At 48.1% G+C, this 17,396-nt stretch overlaps 1 protein-coding gene across 5 annotated transcripts in view; it reads left to right on the forward strand.

Moving 5' to 3' along the window:
• Positions 1–4,129: 4,129 nt before the first annotated feature.
• The window catches only part of NTNG1 (netrin G1), a 257,442-nt gene continuing 244,175 nt past the window's right edge, over positions 4,130–17,396 (forward strand). The window contains exons 1-2 of one of the 5 annotated variants that reach the window (XM_053915207.1): positions 4,130–5,051; positions 11,905–12,663. In XM_053915207.1, the coding sequence (XP_053771182.1) occupies positions 12,418–12,663 (246 nt within the window). In that variant the 5' untranslated portion in view covers positions 4,130–5,051; positions 11,905–12,417. Of the gene's footprint in view, positions 5,052–5,099; positions 5,352–11,904; positions 12,664–17,396 lie in introns of those variants that run through there. The other 4 variants (XM_053915203.1, XM_053915206.2, XM_053915205.1 and 1 more) reach the window with 4 other exon arrangements.

The following is a 17,396-nucleotide window of genomic DNA, read 5'->3' on the forward strand; positions in this document are numbered from 1 at the left end:
TTGTCCAGCTCTTTTCCACATGATCTGCACACTCTGACTCGAGAATTGTGCATTGCCCCCAGCACCTTGTACGATCCCAGGCAGACAGTGTGGCTTCTGTCAGCATTTGTTGGATTGAATTGAAAGAACCATTGGTATGGAACTGATGGGAAGATTTTTTAATTAGACAAGGGGCATTACTCAATCTTCCTTCATAATCTGAAAAGGCTACTACTCAGCCTGAAAAGGCTACTACTGATGTTGTTGGAGAGGATTTGAAAATATGATAAGGACACATGAGGAAATCTACCGAGCTGTTGATTTGGGAAGACTGAACTTCTCCTGCCAGAACACGAGATTAATTATGAGATCTATCTCTTTCTCTCTTTTCCCCCAGGAATAAGTGAATGATCTTAGACAAATGAAGCACAACGAAGTTCACAGAAGCTTACTGAGTTGACTGTGCGTTCGTAGTCTCAAAAAAACTAAAACAGGTTTTAAAAAAAGCTCAGGTGTCATGATTTCGACAGATATCACTGACTGGATAAAAATGTCTAAAAAATAAAATAAAAGTGGTACATGCTCTGGAAGCATAAAAATTAAGAAGTGATCTCTTCTGGGGAAGATAAGATAAATAAACAGACAAACAAAAAAACAAAAACTATTCTCCCCCAAACACGTCGAGGGTTGTAAATTTGGAATAGTAAAGAGACATGACATATTTGACTAAAAAAGGTTATCTTTTAGGTTAGCATGCTTTCTCCTAAAAAAAAAAAATACCAAAACCCACATTTGGGAGTTAGTAATATATTACTTTAAGCAAGCAGCCAATCTTATTATTTTCAAACTATTTCACACAGTGCCATATATTAGGAAGCACATGGGTCCATCAGTCATCCACTATCAGTGGCATACAGCATCTGCTATTCTTTATGTTCTAGAATCAGACACTCAGGAAATATGTGTATTTTCTTATATTAAACAATGTCCTTTGGTCTGCTATGAGCCCTCAGAGGAGCTAAATGAGGTTGTGGGTATCCCTGGGTTGGGCATGCTGGACACTTGGATAATCTGGGCTTGTAAGTCAAAATTTCCAGGTAAGTGTACTTGGTAGTCTAGTGATAAAGCCCAGACCAGATGCTCGGGGCTTGTAAGACATTTAAATGTCAAAATATTTAAGTATTAAAAAATCCTGTTAGGGAAGGACTTCAAAACCTGTCAAAACTACGCCACTAATGGGTCTGCAGTAAAACACGTCCCCGAGCACAGGGTGGAGGCAAGGAGGAGAGAAGCGTTTCACAGCGGTCCGGAGGGGTGTTTCTCCTGGACCACGGGTAGCAGTTGTGGGAGCCGTCTATCACGTCGCAGACAACCGGCCAACAAGAACTTGTCCCTGATTTGGGGACTTCAAACATCTGAGTTTTAATTTAATATAATGGGAGTTAGTTCCTGTTACCAAGGAGACCATAACCGTATCCTAGGAATGGACAAAAATTATTCACACCTGCAACGAACATTTATCTCATACCTACTTTATGTCAAGTACCTTCCAGTATTTATAAGAAGACAGCTTTTTGGACAAGACATATTGCAAATACACTACCCCGAACAGGTGGGCAGACTGACATTACAAGTACTTAAACAATCCTGCCAAATCTCTGCAAAGAAGGTTTTTAGGCAGCTAATAACCCAGAAAAATGGACGACAAAAGAGACCTGATAGGATTACAAATAAATGAACATCTGAGAGAAGAAGAATGAGGAATGCATGGGAACCAGCCGGAGCTCTGGAGCCAAAGATCTGAAAGATCAAACCATTCTTCTCTAAAAGGAGAGAGAGAAAAAAGTAGAGTGGAAAGGTTAAGTACAAACAGAAAAATCATTCTTTCCAAAGAGAGTCAAATATATATATATAGAGAGAGAGAGACACACACACACGGAGAAAGCAAAGGATGATGGGAAAAGTAAGTTTGCCCTCAATTATTTCCCTGACGCTCAGAGAATATCTAAGGTAAATCCCTGATTTGGTGTGTATGACATTAATAAATATGCAAAGGTATATTCTGGAGAGCTGGTTTAATACATAAACGTCAGTCCACAGGTTCTCAGTTTAAGGGAGAACATTAGCTCCACCCAAAGTGCTTTTTGAGAGAAAGTCCTTCCCACCCCATCCCTGCTGGCTGAGCAACCAGGCTCTGCAGAGGAAGGGTTTTAACGCTGAACACTTTCTTCTGGGGCTTCTGACTTCCTGCCCAGAGTTGAGAGCCCCACGTTCAGTTGGTGGTTTACTGAGTCTGTGAAGAGACCAGAGCAGATGAGATGGAACTACCTAACTGGAGCAGGCCCCGGTCAGTATCAGACTCAGTGAGGACCAGCGTCTGTCTCCTCGTCCAAGCAACCCTGGAATGGGGGCAGAGTTAGCACAGGAAGAGACATGGAAGGGGGAAGCTCCAAGATTTGGGCAGATGAAAGGGAACATTTCTCCAGGTTGGGAGCCAGCATCACAGAGATCTTGGTATATCCCGGAACGGAGTTCCCTATGTCTGCCTAGATTTCTCTTACTTTTCCTAGATTCCACTTTACTTTTCACTGGAGAAGGACCTAAAAAGATCAGAGAAAACAGGGAATGAAAATTCAGAAGGGGCTACCTTGGCTTGAGCAAAAAGGGCAGGAGGGAGAGGTCAGACTGAGAGTTGTGTGTTTTGGGCCAGGGCCACGGAGAGGGGAGAGGGCCACCTGAGTGTTGCTTCCCAAGGGGCTAGACTGGGGAGGGCGGAAGGGGGCGGGGCTGTAAGACGGGGTTAGGGGGAGAGTGGCGTCTCCCTTTAGCCAGGGTACTTCAACCCCGGAGGAGGATGGGTGGAGCCCGTGCAGAGCCAGGAAAGGCCGCTGTCAACGGATTGCGCTCTAGGAGTTTCAGTCCTGCAAGGAGCTCTACGTAAAGTGGGTGCTTGCTTAAGAACACAGGCAGTGGGGTGGGGGCGGGGGTGGGGAGGGCAACAGAGAAACCCCAGCTTCCTGCCCTGGAGGGGGTCAAGGGAGGAAGGGGGTCAGGGGTTGGAGGATCCAGGAGCAGGGAATCCCTGCCTCCACCCTGGCCTCTCAGAGCCGGGAGGGTCTGGTTATATTATAGGCTCAGTCCAAAGACACCCCTCCCCGAGGCCCCCTGCTGTTCTCACCTTCCCCCAGTCCCGGGGGAGAGACGCCCCACTACTCCTAGCTCTGTGCCTTCTTACAGCTGCCCTTTGCTTGACCACACCTGAGTCAGGCTTTCTCTCCCGCCCACTGGATGCTGACCTGGGAGCTTGCCCCCAGGTCTAAGCCCACACGAAAATACAGAACTGCTTCCTGCTTAGCTTAGTCCCCGAATCCGTGCGCCACGGGGGCACACTTCTTGTCATACCCTGTTTTTTCTCTCCCTCTCACCTGCCCTTTCCCCTTACTGCTCACTCCCCTTGTGTCACGGTATAAACAGTAGAAAAACCCACTTCTGCTGTGTGTTAAGATGCATACAGGCGCCTAAGGCCAAAGCGTTCCCCTATGGCAATCGCCTTTCCTGCTAACTGAAGTCTCTTCCTAAGTCTTGACTCGGTCTTCGCCGGTTTTAGCGTGAAGCTCAGTGATCCGGGTAGATCTGAGCCCCGCGCAGGTGGGAATGAAGTCTCGGGAGCATTTGTCTGTCTCTTGGGAAGAGCAACGAGGCCTGAAATGCACCACTCGCTCTTAAACCTCAACTTTTCCAAGGGAGCACAGGTTTCTAAGCGAGGAGGTTTAGGCTTGCGCTGTGGGCACCGCAGGCTGGGCAGGGGAATTGTTTGAAAAACGCCGCTGCCACCCTCGCTGGGGCGAGGGGTCCTCTCAGACGCGGTTTGGGTTAAAACCAGGAGTGAGGGATGGGACGGGCGAGGGCGTAAGTGACAGGTACGCGGAGAGTCCCGGGAACCCGCGTGTCCGCGGGAGAGCGCGGGCGGGGGAGGCGCAGGTGGTCTCCCAACCTCAGCAGCCTGCGGTCCTGGCGCCGCGGCCGGGGTGGTTCGCGTTGCAGCAGCAGCAGCAGCAGCCGCCGCCGCCGCCGCCGCCGCCGCAGCGAGAGGGACGGAGTTAGGACCGCTCGGAGCGCTCCGGGCTCGGGTAGTATAAGGTTTGCAATCCTTCCACTTGCTGCCAGTTGCAGAAGAAGATCCGCTTTTAAGTGAAACGTACACGCCACCCCTCCGCGGGCTGCGGCTTCCCCGGGCTCGCTTCCTCGTCTCCGGCGTCCCCCGCCCCCGCGCTCACTCCTACGTTTGCGCGCGCCCCTAAGTTTGCCCGGAGCTCGCCTGGCCACTCGGAGCGGGTCCGGCCGGGCGCGGCGGGCGGGGCGGGCAGCCGGGCGCCGCGATCCAGACGCGTCGCGGGCCATGTATATTTCATCAAACGGACTTGGGGTGCGTCGCGTCTCGCAGCCATCAACGCGAGGTGCGGTGACATTTCTGACTTGAGTGGAGGAATGCGCGAAGGAAGCCTGGCAGGACCTGGTCTTGGAGGATGTGCTTGGCGCCAATGCTAATTGTCCTGATTTGTGTCCCTTCGGACCCGGCGCAACGTCTTCATCTGAAATAAAATGAAAGCTGTGCCAAGCGGGGTAGAACCGCCGGGCTGCTGGTTCTGATCCCCGGGAATCAGGAAATCGACCTGCGGCTTTATTTGTGGGGGGAAAAGACAGAGAGAGAGAGAGAGAGAAAATAGAAATAGGAAAAAAATCCCTCCGTAAAAGTTTAAGGCGAGAAGTGTCAGAGGCAGTGGCGCGAGGAGGCGCGGAGGAGAGCGGGCAGGCGGGGACTGGGCTGCGAGACCTCCCGGCGGCTGCGATTCCATTATTAATATCACTAGATTTTTGGAGGGAGAGGCACCTTTCCCGTCCTCGCTTCCTCTCCGCCCATCCCTGCTCCCTCCTCCTCATCTACCTGTCAAAGTCACCGATCTTTTGCATTTCGGAAGAGGACGTCAACGGGAAGGAATTCCCCCCTCTCCGCAAGGGCTCCAAGAGGGGGCGACGCGCAGGAGGCTCCCCCCAGGGGCCGGGAGGCGAAGGTAATTAAGCGGCGGGGAGTGGCGGGCTGGCGCGGGGCTTGGGGCGCGCGGAGTCCCCTCCCGCGGCGGGCCCGGCGCGATCGGGACCCCAGGGCTGCGACGGCGGCGGGTACACACCCCGCCCTTCGTGCTGCCCCATCGGTCCTCCTGGAGGCTCCGCAGGGGCCGCCACCGCCCACCCAGCGCCACCCGCGGGCTCTGCCGCGGCGGCCGCCGCTCGGGGTGCACCGGACTAGGCTGGGCCGCCGCCCCGCGCCGTCGGCTGGGCTGCGGTGGGCGCCAGGGCCAGCGGGCCACACGGTGAGTGCCGCCGGGTCCCCTCTTCCAGCCCATCCTTCAGCTCCTGTTCCCCACCCCCCACCCCGGGCCGCCCCTCTCTCCGGCCCCCCAATGCCGGCCTCCCGCGGGTGGCAAGGCTCCGGGTGGGCGAGGAAGTTTGCGGAGCGCCGGGAGAAGACAGCGCGCGGAGCCCCTGCGCGAACCACCCCCCACCCCGCGCACTCCCACCCCCACACTCGGGGCTCCCGGGTGTGCGGCTCAGCGGGGGGCGCGTGTGGTCTCCAGAGCCCGGACCCTGGGTCCTGCCGCCGCGGACAGGCACACAGCGCGCTCTTCTGCACACACCTGACCACGCCGCGCGCTGAAGGGCCCTTCCTTCCTCTTTTTTCCCTTCTTTCTTTCACCAATTGTCTTTGCTTTAGGGAAAAAAACTTGCCCTCTTGCCGGCCCAGTGCAGCCCGTGTTCCCACGTTGAGCTTTTGAAGTTCCCTTCATTTAATCCCCTTTATTGGTGCGAGATTAAAGCCTTACTATCCCGTGTTGTGAAGCTGGGGAGAGGGGAAAATTCAAAGAGGGGAGGACTTGGTGAGTAGGGAGGCTGTTTGGAACGTTTTCCCAGCGTCTTCGCTGGCATTGCCTTAATCGGTTGATGGATCGGCTAGGGAAAATGAACTGCCCTCCCGTATGGATCTGTGGATATCTGTGTATAATGCAAATAATACTGAATATTATTGGGCCCAAAATAACCGATTAAAGGGTTCATACACCGGAAAACTTGGATACAAAAAGAAACTGCGCCCTCTGCTGTTTATTTTAGTAACCTTACCTGGGGACCTTTTTTTTTTCCTCCCCTTCCCTTTTCCAGAAATCCGCTTTGGAGGTTGTTTTACCGGGCCAGGGAGGAAAATTCCTAGTGGGGATTTTAAAGCAACTTTATCTGGAAAAGTCAGAGATGCGTTCTCCATCCTATAGATTTCCAGAGAGTAGAGACTTTTGCGCCCCATCCCCTTCCCCGTTCTTCCCTTGACCCGGGGAAAGGGGGTGGAGCCTTCCTTTAGCACAGTTTGTCAGTTTTCGGAATGTGAAATTCTGAGTAAGAATTCAACATTCCGCTAAACTAAACATATGGTGTATTTGGCAGTAGCTTTGCTCTAGAAATAAGGCCCTATTTTATGACTGAAAATACTAAAGTTTTCTTATCTTACAGAAATGAAAATTTAAAAAAAAACAAACCCAGAAAGCTCTTCCAGCAAAAACCATTTCTTTAAACATACTTAACGGTTAAGCTTGTCAGGACAAGTTTTCCAGACATTCCCTCAGAAGAGGGGGCAGTTTGGGGGGACTTGTCGGGTTCTTGAAGAGCATCCATACCCCCTGGGGTAGTAGCAACCCCTAGTTTCATCAAGTACTTTTCAACTGTGTCACTTTTGAATGCCTAACGCGCCTCCAGCCCCTTCTCTTTGGGGGGAAATGAACAGCTCCATAACTGCCCAAGATTTTTTGGGAAGACAAACAACTTTCAACTTTTCACTAAGACAAAATGTGGATGTTTGCATGTGGATCAGAGTACAAAGGACAAAATGCACCGTTTTTCCCACGCCGTGCAGTCCAGCCTCCATGTGTGAGGGGTATATATCCCTTCCTGAGGTCAACATGAGGCCATTCAGAATTCCATAGATTTGTCTATTACTTTGGTGATACTTCCTCTGGTAAAATTTAAGTGGGACCATCTTAACAGTTTGTAAGAAAATACTTTATTTGTACAGAAAGCTGCTTTTCCTATTGAGATTTTTGTTTTGTCAGCGTTCACTGGGCATGTGCATTAAAGTAATGCAGGTCACCTTTTTTAGGAGGAAGCTGATGGTGTATTTCACAGTGTCCTTTTGCATTCTTGTAATTGGAGCAAATACCTGTCTTTGCTTCCATTGTTATTGGGGGGGGGCGTGGAATCAAGTAATATGCTTAAAAAAATTAAACCGTTACACCTTCAGTTGGTATGTTTTCTAAGAGTTGTAAGATTTCGATAAGGAGTTTCAGTTACAAAAACCCCAAGTCGCTCGGAAAGAAATAAAATTTCATCCAACTCCAAAAGTTAGTTGTATGTTCACAGAAAAATGTGTGTGTGTGTAAATTGTATTTCAGGTCAGTAAGAGATTTAGCATACTTTAAAAAAATAATTTTATCTTCAGAACCTAGAGTTTTGTTTCAAAACTTCAGGTGGGTGTAGATTTTCTCACCTGTGTCCTTTAAGCCTTGGATCTCTGAACTTCCCCACAGAGGAGGAAAGAACAGATTTCTTCAAGGCTGAACTGATTCTGAAATGATTTTATGTATTATCCCCATCTTCACTTGTCCTGCCGAATATGGACTGTCTAATTTCTCTCTCAGGCTTCTCTCAGTGAAAACAGAGATCTTTCTAATACCAGGGTGTGCTATTTGGTTTTATTAAGAATCTCATGAAAGGCAGTTGCTTGTAAGATCCAATCAAGTATGAGTAAAAAAAAAAAAAAAGTCATATTGCAGAACATGTTAAATTCCTTCTGTTTTGAGAGACAGTTAACAAAAGGAAAGAAGCAAGTGTTTCCCAGGAAGATGGAAAAAAAATGTTCTCTTCACAACCAGTAAATAAAGGCAGGGAACATTCAGAATCTGTTAACTACCTCATCTAGTCAAGCTCATCGGCACCGTGTTGGAAGCTGCTAAGTTTGATAGGTTATGGGATTTGTATATATTGTTCTCGCTTTATATTTTTCACTCAATGGAATATGATGATAGTCTTTTTGTTCCTTCCCATTCAGAAACACGTGTATTTATAAAACCCTTCATGTCTATAAGGGATGAGTCAGTAGCTGTCTATTTCAGGTGCCCCTGAAGAGCTGAGTATTTATGGAACCAATAGCGGGCTAGCACCACTCCCACCGCAGAGCAAGATTATGTAACAGAACAAAGGTGGAAGGCCAGCTAGAGTTTGTGGATTCACTCTCGGTATTTTCCTCTCGGTTGGTGAGATTGGCAATTGGTTTCGGAATATAATTGTCCATAATTTTGATCATTATTACTTCCATGCAATATTTCGGGAAGACTTCTTTTCTGCTGAAAGAAAGGGCCCGTGAAATACCTCATGCAGAGTTAATCCAAGGAGGAAGGGAACTAGCTTCAGAGCCCTGGAGAAAGAAAATGTCCCATGGATTTAGAGCCACTTGATAGCCCAGTTTAGTCCAGATCAATAACACCCACCAACTCGAGGGGATGGCATAATTTTACATTTTTGCGTTGGCTCTGCAAATTTATACAGCAGGTCTAAGGAGTTCTCACAGCATATTCATGGGTATTTTCATCCGAGGGGACTCCTCGATGCTTTAGTGCACAAGTAGAGATGGCAGCACTATTTGATTCATGGTCAGTTCCCAAGGTTTGCAAAGTAAAGAACTAGAGTTGGAGCTGCGAACAGTTAGCACTGGAGATGCGCATGCTTGAGACAAATTCAAAAGCCCACAGCACTTGGTAGTTCCATCCAGGGCCAGAAGGGATTAGTTTATGCGTTAAATCCCCAAACATGTCATTGACGGTCCTTCTCGTGATCGGTGTGCCTAGCTCTTTGCTGCGATGACCCAGCTTTTAAGAAGCTATTGATGATTTTAACCTGGTCGAAAGCACAGCCAGATGAGGGCGGGTGCCATGAGGTTCATAACAGACGTTCAGAAACAATGTCTTTCCGTGGTTTTATTTCCTTTGGAAACGCCATCGTTCTCCTTTAGGAGAAAAATCTCTGATTTTGACAGAGGCTCCTTTTCTACGGTGTGCCACAGAAGTTCCTAGCTTAAATTTCCTGTTAATTTTACGTTGAGAGGATGTTCTCTGACGTGTGTGTAGCACCAAAAAGCAAGGGAGGCCTGATGCGAAGGATGCAGAGTAGGAGACACACGTGACAGATCCAAAAAAAACGAGAACGGAATCAAATAACTGTGCTCAAGAGCAGCTGGAGGGGGGCCCACCCAGCTCCTGACCTCTGCGTTCGGTGGTCAATCTCTTCCCTGTGTCAATGGGAGCTCGTTAAATGTAAATTCTGCAGGCCGGCTGAGCCACGCCACATTAGCACTTGCCAAGGCTTGACATTTTTAATACATTAATAGTACGTCTGTAATGGAATGGAAAACTATTAATCACAACTGGTTATGTGCCAGAAGTGTAAGCTATAATTGGCTGCTTCTTGTCAAGAAAGTCTGTCGCACGGGCCTGCGAATGCCTAGGATTCAAACATCTTTGCCCTGCTCTGCATTTTCCCCTGTCAGTTCTGTAAATTCGATCAGCAGTGTAGTCCATAATTCTGCGTAATGGCCATCATTATAATTCTGCTGTAGTTTAATGAGAATCCGTTACAGTGGGTCTGCTGTCGGGTCAGCCGACAGTGACAGGTCCCCATACATTTCCTCTGCTTCCCACTGTTCTTCGTGAGTGTACACAGTCACCTTGTACTTTGTGGGTGCAGGAAGGCCACAGGTGGATAAAGACGGCAACCAGGAGTAAATAGGAAAGGGTGATAACATCCATTGGATAAAAAAAGAAAAAGGTGGAGATTAATCTCAGGGAGATTTCCAATATATACTTGGGGTTATATTTTTAAAATATTAAGGGTTATCTCCTAGTGCTTCGTCAGTTCAGAGTCACTGCCACCCATCTCAGGTCTTCAGGAATATATTGTCCTTCATATATAAGTTGCTATGAATTAGGAACTGAGAGTTGAAGTTAATCATTTCTGGTCTAGTGGAGTTTATATTGCTTCAGCTACAACCCCCACCCCCACCCCCCGCGACACACACACCCAGAAAGTGTTTATTCTGGCTGTATAATAAAGTAGTAAACACCATTGAAACATGCATCTAGAAAATGTGCCATTTTAACACCTTTTTGGATTATTACTTGTCAAATTGTTGGAGGTTTCTGAAAATATCAACCTACATGTACTAATGAATCTGAAAAAAAAACCCCAAAAACCCAGAAGGCTCCAGTAGCCAGCACACATGCTTCCCTGTGGTGTTTTTCTTTTTAGCTTAAGATTTCAAATGTGCTCAACACAGTGTCGTCGTTACGTTACAAGGAAGAGGCAGATTCAAATCGGCAGCTTATCCGTGTTTAGACAAACCCCTAATTATCACTTTGTAGGAACTCAAATATTCAACTTTTCCTAATAGAAAATATCACAATTCGCAGCTGTATGATAACATTTTATGAATGGGATATAATGAAAATTGTGCTTGCATCCATAAAGCAATTATTATAAATTACTTTGCTATGGAAACACAATTCAACCATCTGCTGGCATTTCATAGTTTCTGTGGCTTAGTTCACTTTAAGATGGTGCATTATTTAAATATAGTGGGTTTCTTTTATGAGATTGTTTGAAGGTAGTGAAAGTCCATACTTAAACTGCTTCATGTGAATTGAAGGGTCTCTAATGGCATTTTCTAGAACTCTGGGATTTTTGTCCTTTTCCAGTGGTTTAAAAATAATTATTGGGACTATGACAACTCATGAAGCAAATACACTTTTGAAACCTGGGATCCAAATTCTGTCAGTTTAGATGTGGACAGCACTCTCCGAGAAAAGTGGCCAGTTAAACTCGCCAATAACACACACCCATAGCTATGGAAGCTGTGTCACGAGTTAACCAGAAGTACCATTAAATAGTAATTTTTATTTTCTCTTAGAATTAGTGCCATATTATTCTGCTTCATGGCCTGTTAACTTACCTCCACTATTTTTAAATGTGCATTTTAAATTGTGTGTTTTACTACAGAGCCTTTCGTTTGAAAGCAGCGTATAATATTCGCCTTTGGGACAGATTCTCCTCTTCTGTTACAGAAAGTAACTACCGAAGCAGCTGTCGTGTCTGTAAAAAGATGTAAGAGAATAGAGAATTCTTAGGAAAGGAAAATTTGCTGCTGTGGTTTTATTTTGAATCTTTTCTTCATTGCAGAGAGCCAAATTGTCACGATGACTAAATGCAACCAAACAAAAGATGCTAAATTCTTCCAATATACAATGGGCCCCTCCAGGGGGACGGGCTAACAACGCCAGTGTTCACTACAGCTAACAAAAGCTCAGAAATGGACAAGGAGTTGGGAGATTTTTAGGGTCTCGTTGCTGTGAGACAAAAGGCATACAAGTGGCTGTCACTTCTTTGTCACTGTTATGAAAACACTCATTTCCTCCGTTGTTCTGGAAGACTTTCTAGCACCCCCAGCTGGGAGCCCTGTTTAAGTCCAGCTGCTTGCTCTCAGTGTGGTCAAGGTGGAAATGGAATTTTCGAAGCGAAAACCTGTGACTCCCCTGGAACACACACATACACACACACACACACACACGTCTTGGTTTTATGCAAGAGTTCAATCCTTCCTAGTGAAATGCTCCCCCGTGGGAATGATCTCTGTGGCCTGCTCCTTCTAGCAGAGCAGCGAGGAAAGGTTATCAACTTGCTTTGTCTTGCATCCAACCTCCCCCGTGTCAACCTCTCCTATGTTTGGTAATGTATTGATTCTGGGACAGTAACTGTTCCTCTTCTTGTTTCTGAAAGGGTGTTGGTGCCAGAAGGAAAGAGGATGGCTGATGGGAAACAGACACCGGGCTGGAGACGCGCACCCTCGTGCTTCAAGTACTGACATCTGAGCGCGAGGAGCCCTTGGGAGCCAGCCGCACACGTCCGGGATCTGTCCCCCAGGGCTATCGGATGTACAGCAGGAGAGCCGTCCCTTTGGAGTGGTGGTCTGCTACCAGACATCTGTTCCAAACACCAAGCTAGACCCCAGTCGAATGGACAACGAAAATCCTGCGAGCAGTTTCTAACGCCAAATGCCCAAGTATGTCAGCCTATCACCAAAGTCCCTGATGTCCCCGAACACGCGCAGTCTCTCAACCCTTCACGTTCAGTTTTGGAATCGACTTTGAGGTCTCATCCTCTTTTTTTTTCCCCTTTAAATACAACGCTCCTTACGTCTAGACATCTGTGTGTATGTAAAATAGACGTCGCCCACAGAGAAGTGAACCCTGCGTGGCGTTAGTTCCCGCGAGGGCTGCCAAAAACTTAGCGATGTATTTGTCAAGATTCCTGTCGATGCACGCCCTCTGGGTGGCGGTGTCGTCGGTGATGCAGCCCTACCCGCTGGTGCGGGGGCACTACGATGTGTGTAAGACGCAGATTTACACGGAGGAAGGGAAGGTGTGGGATTACATGGCCTGCCAGCCGGAGTCCACGGACATGACCAAGTACCTGAAAGTGAGGCTGGACCCGCCGGACATCACCTGCGGAGACCCTCCCGAGACGTTCTGTGCAATGGTGAGGCAACCCGTTCGAATAGACTGTGTTGTAGTGCGTGGGGGCTTTGGTCCACGCGCGCAAATGAGGCGAGGCGCTGGCTCTGTGGGGGGCCGGGGGGCGGGGGGAGGCCCGGGCCAGCCGCGTTCTGCATGGAGGCTCCTATCTTCCGGAGTTACAGTTCCCAGGGCGGTGGGCGCTCGGGTTTTGCGACTTTAAGGGAAACACCAGGTCACAAAACCAGTTGTACGCGAGGCTAATTGACAGAAACAAGCGTTACGTTCCTTCCTCTGGTATCTGATCAGCAGGAGAACAAGACGCCAGGGAACGGAGCCCTGTGCTGCGAGGCCCGCTGTTCCGCCCTCTGCATAGGCAGGGTTGTACAGTCCCTCGTTTTCGCCGTGTCTTTTCCTGGGTGGAAGGGTAAACGCTACGTGAAAAGGTCACGTTGGAGTGCCACACTGCATTTTCAACAGGGACATTGCTGGAAATATTCCTACGAGGTATTAGTATAAGAGTTCGGTGATTAAAATGATGTAAACCAATGGGCTGAGCAACGCAGAGGGCGTGTTCATTGTGTGTACTTCACTGGTTGGTTTTTTGTTGGTTTTTCTTCTTTGGTTAGAGGTGGTCTTCATTTGATACAGGAGCGGTGATTCCATTTTTACATAACAGATATAGTCACATGGCAGATTTCAAGAGTATCCTTACCTGACTTTTATTATCTTGAACCTGGCCCAGGCGTTTTCAGGAGAGTGAAACTGTTCATCACAGCAGCATCTGTTCTCAATCCCCAGTGAGATACATTAGCATAAGATCGTCCTAGGCCCAGCACTGGAGAGACGGTTTTGTAACAGGAAACAATTTTGAGCAATAAAGAGTGTTTTCACCTAAAAGCTGAGGGCCTGCCATTTTTCAGAAGTGCCTTTGGGGACTGGTTTGAATTACAGTCTAAACCCGGTTTCGTGCGGAGGGAGAGAAGGCGCGGGGCGATTAGGTGTCACTTTGACGAAAGGGCCTGAAAGACTGAATATTTCAAAGAGGGGGCCCGGTTCTCCCACAGGCAGGCAGGCAAGCAGGCAGGCCTGCGCTTGGCAAAGGAGAGGCACTTCAGAAACTAGAGACTTCGGCGGAGGAGTTTGTTCCAACACATTAGCAAAACTACAAGAAGTCTGTAGAAAGAGCGGGGGCTTTTGTTGGCTTTATATAGGCCTTTAATCATCGCTCATCAAAGGTCAAGTTTAAGAGCTGGGGGGAGATGGCCGTGCAGGTGAGTGGTGGTGGGGTCTTGCACTCCGCACGGCGGAGGACGAGTTCTGGGCCCGCTCTTCCTGCTGTTAAGAGCCCTCGAGCTCTGCGAATCAGTCCTCATGCACCTGTAACCATATGCCACTTCTGGGCTTGTTTAGTAGTTTTCACGTCTAAGTACAATAGCAAACCTCCTTGTTCAGGGGGCCGTTGCCACTTGTACAGGCCCCGTGTGGGGTGTTCAAGGGGTGCTTTCAGTGTGTGGCACCCCCGGCCTCGGCCTCTGGCGAGAGAAGGCCCGCTCAGTGCTGCTCAAGGGTGTACTTGGCGTCTTCCGCACGACCCTTTCTCCCATCATGAGTGGGTAAGGGGATGTCATAGAACTTTTCCAGCCTGACTCTCTCAGGGACGTGGCCTAAGGGCCTTAAACAAGCTGGTTCCCACCAGCCCACTAGCTAAGGGATGTCAGAGACCCAAAGGGAAAAAGCATTCAAGTGATTCCTCTCAGCTTCGTCCCCTCTGGTCACCTGTGTGCTTCTTACGTTCATGCGAAACCCCACAGGACAGTCTTTTTGAAAGGCTGCATCTCCCTGGGATGCCGGTGTATGGAAGCTTTGGTGGATTTAAGATTGTCGCTGAGCAGAAGCCTTCTCCGAGGGAGAGGGCAAATGTGCGTTAGTGTAGCGCATTGAATAATCTTCCCGTACGTGCGGACTTGGGGACTCTTTGTAGCGTATTCCATGCCAACTCACCGACAACGGCCCAGTCTAGAAGCACATTCTCTGGGCAGGTGCGGACTTCCCTTAAAGCGCTTCCATGTGCGGGTTCCTGAGCAGAGGTGCGGGGCTGCTGCGGGATAGGGGATGCTGTCTCGTCAGGCCCGTTGAGAGGCTCCATGGCCCAAGGTCTAATGGGAATCCATAACGTCGTCCGCGTTAGGATTTTCACGCTCTTCCCTGCCAGCTCAGTGTCGCTGTGGCCCATTACAGCGGGGTGGCCGCCACAGGAGCACTGTCACCGCCCGCCCGAGAACCGTCACTGCTTAGCCCTTTTATGTAAATGTTTGCTGCAAAATAGTTTCAGCCACCCCCCGCCCGGCTACTTGACATCCTCATCAGTGAGGATAGCAGGTCTGAGTGCCAGGGGATGTTTGGCCAGAGAAGGACCCTATGATTCCCATAGCCCATTTATTGTATGCAACGTTGAAGTTCACTGGCAATGCATTAAGAGCCTGTGTTGGTGCTTTTTGCGTTGGCTTCATTGTTCTGTGCCATTTATGAATGCTGCATTTACTTCCGAGTGAACATTTAGGAGAAAAGGACCACGTGATTCCATTTAACAATAGATCTCTGCTTGTTAACCTGAATGCCCTACTTTATAACACTTTCGTGTCTGGTAATTTTAAATTGTTGCCTATTCATGGGACCAGCATTTTGAACAGGAGTTTTATGGGAGAATTCTGCCATTTCTACTCAGGACAGTAGAATAGGGGAATATATTGAGACATATAGATACATACATCCCTATGTATAAATTGTGTGTATTGAGATCACACATTTTCTTTTTAATTTAATATATTTCTTTGAAGTTGTTGGTGGCTAAAAAGTAGCCCTGTTTTTGCACTGGAGGAGGATCCTGAAAGGCAGAGGAGGGCTGAGCCTTGTGTCTCAAGCTGCGTGCCCACATCAGTGTGGGCCCAGCCTTCCCTGAGCCACAAGGAAGCTTCAGGTAGCGCAGCCTGGTCAGGTAACACAGACTGCCTGGCAACTACAATTTGTTCTACTCGGGTAAAGAGCAAGAGAGGTGACAAGAGCCTGTGTGTCCAGCCGAGTGACGACACCGTGCCTTGATCTTTGCGTTTGGACCAACGCCGCTGTCATATTGCCGCGTCACGCCCCAGTGGCTTAAAAATGGCCAACTTATCCGCCATCATCTGCAGCCTGCAGCTGATTTTCTGGACCAGTTAAACAGAAGCCTCGAGAAGAGGCCTGCAGACGGAAGGAGTCGTGTGCGTCTGTCCAATTTATGGCCCAGAAGTGCTGATGACGGCAGAAATGGGAGCCCTTGAGTGTGGCTGTGGATTCCAGAGCCAATCAAAACTAAATTAGGAAACCAAGGTTATTAAAAAGTCTTCTGTGCATGTAATTTTGGCATAATATTATAAGGTGGACATTAACTGCTCCCCTTGGAGACTCTAGGCATCATTAATGTAGCATGCCTTTAATTACAAGTAGGCTCATATTACTAAAAACATGGAGAAAATAAACTACTCTGAGGGGTAGTTAGCAATACCCTCATTGTGTTTACTGAACTAATGAAAAGAAGGGGTGTAATTTTTCTAAATAAAATGTCAGAATTTGAAATGGAAATGGATTTTCTTGAGGAAAGTTACTAATGGGGGCCCGCACTCTCGATGGGCGGTTATTCAAGCACCATAGCAGGTCTGTTAACGATCATTTGATATTGTGCTATTTTCAGATAGGCTCCTATTAAGAAGGAAAAAAACTTTAATTATTGTGAGCGTTGTGGGCAGAGCATAATTCATTGTGTTCCAATGGAATTTGTGAAGGTAGCGGGAAGGCTTCGTGCCTCATGATTGAAAAGGCACCCAGTGGGCTGAGCGAGCGTGAATGCATGGGCTCGGGGCCATCGTGACTCAAGTTTCTGATTTGACCTCAGCTCTGGAAAGCCATCTGGTGGCTATCAGGTGGCCTTGGGAAGTTAATTTGATAAACTCAGTTGCGTTTTCAACGACAAGGCATTAATATCAATTTTCCCAAAACGGGAAATGACATTGACTTATATGATAATCGAATAGTCTTAAAAAATACACTCTGTTCACATAGAACATAATTCAATAAATGAAGTTTTAATAACAGTGACATATTTCATTTGAACTGATTTATCCCTTAATTATGCCAGAATGGAATTTTTAAAAACCTTTAGTTCCTTCATTATTAACACTTCATTGCTATTAGTTCATTATTTAGACTTATTTCTTAGAAAAGTTTAATTCACGTTTGCAGTGAATTCAGTTTCCATGGAGATCAATCTTTCTGATATATCCCTATATTGACTATTTCCTTGTTGAGGAGCCTACAATAGCTCCTTATGATCTACTGTGTCAAGTGTAAAGCTCACTACCTGAGCTTAAATCCAGTGTGTTCAACCTTACTGCCCCCTACTGCCCATCGGGACCCAGGGCATGTCCAGGGGACTCATGGCTGGTGATCTGACTGGATGGGAACCTCTGGATTTGGCTTGAAGCTCGTTGGCAGAGCAGTGCGTGGTTTCTGGGGAAGGCCTTGGCAGGGGGCTGATGAAGATTATATGGCTGTGCTAACAAAACCTAAAAGCATCCCGCGCCACACCTTGCTCCCAGACAGCAGGCTCTGTGTGCGCTGGCGCCCTCGTCTCTCCCTGTCGGGCTCCTGCTTCACGAACACTATCCCAGGCAACTGCGAGCAGACTGAACCAACAGAGCGTGGAGCACAGGCAACACCTGC

Source organism: Desmodus rotundus, chromosome 12 (assembly GCF_022682495.2).
Source record: "Desmodus rotundus isolate HL8 chromosome 12, HLdesRot8A.1, whole genome shotgun sequence".
Classification (NCBI taxonomy): Eukaryota; Metazoa; Chordata; class Mammalia; order Chiroptera; family Phyllostomidae; genus Desmodus; species Desmodus rotundus.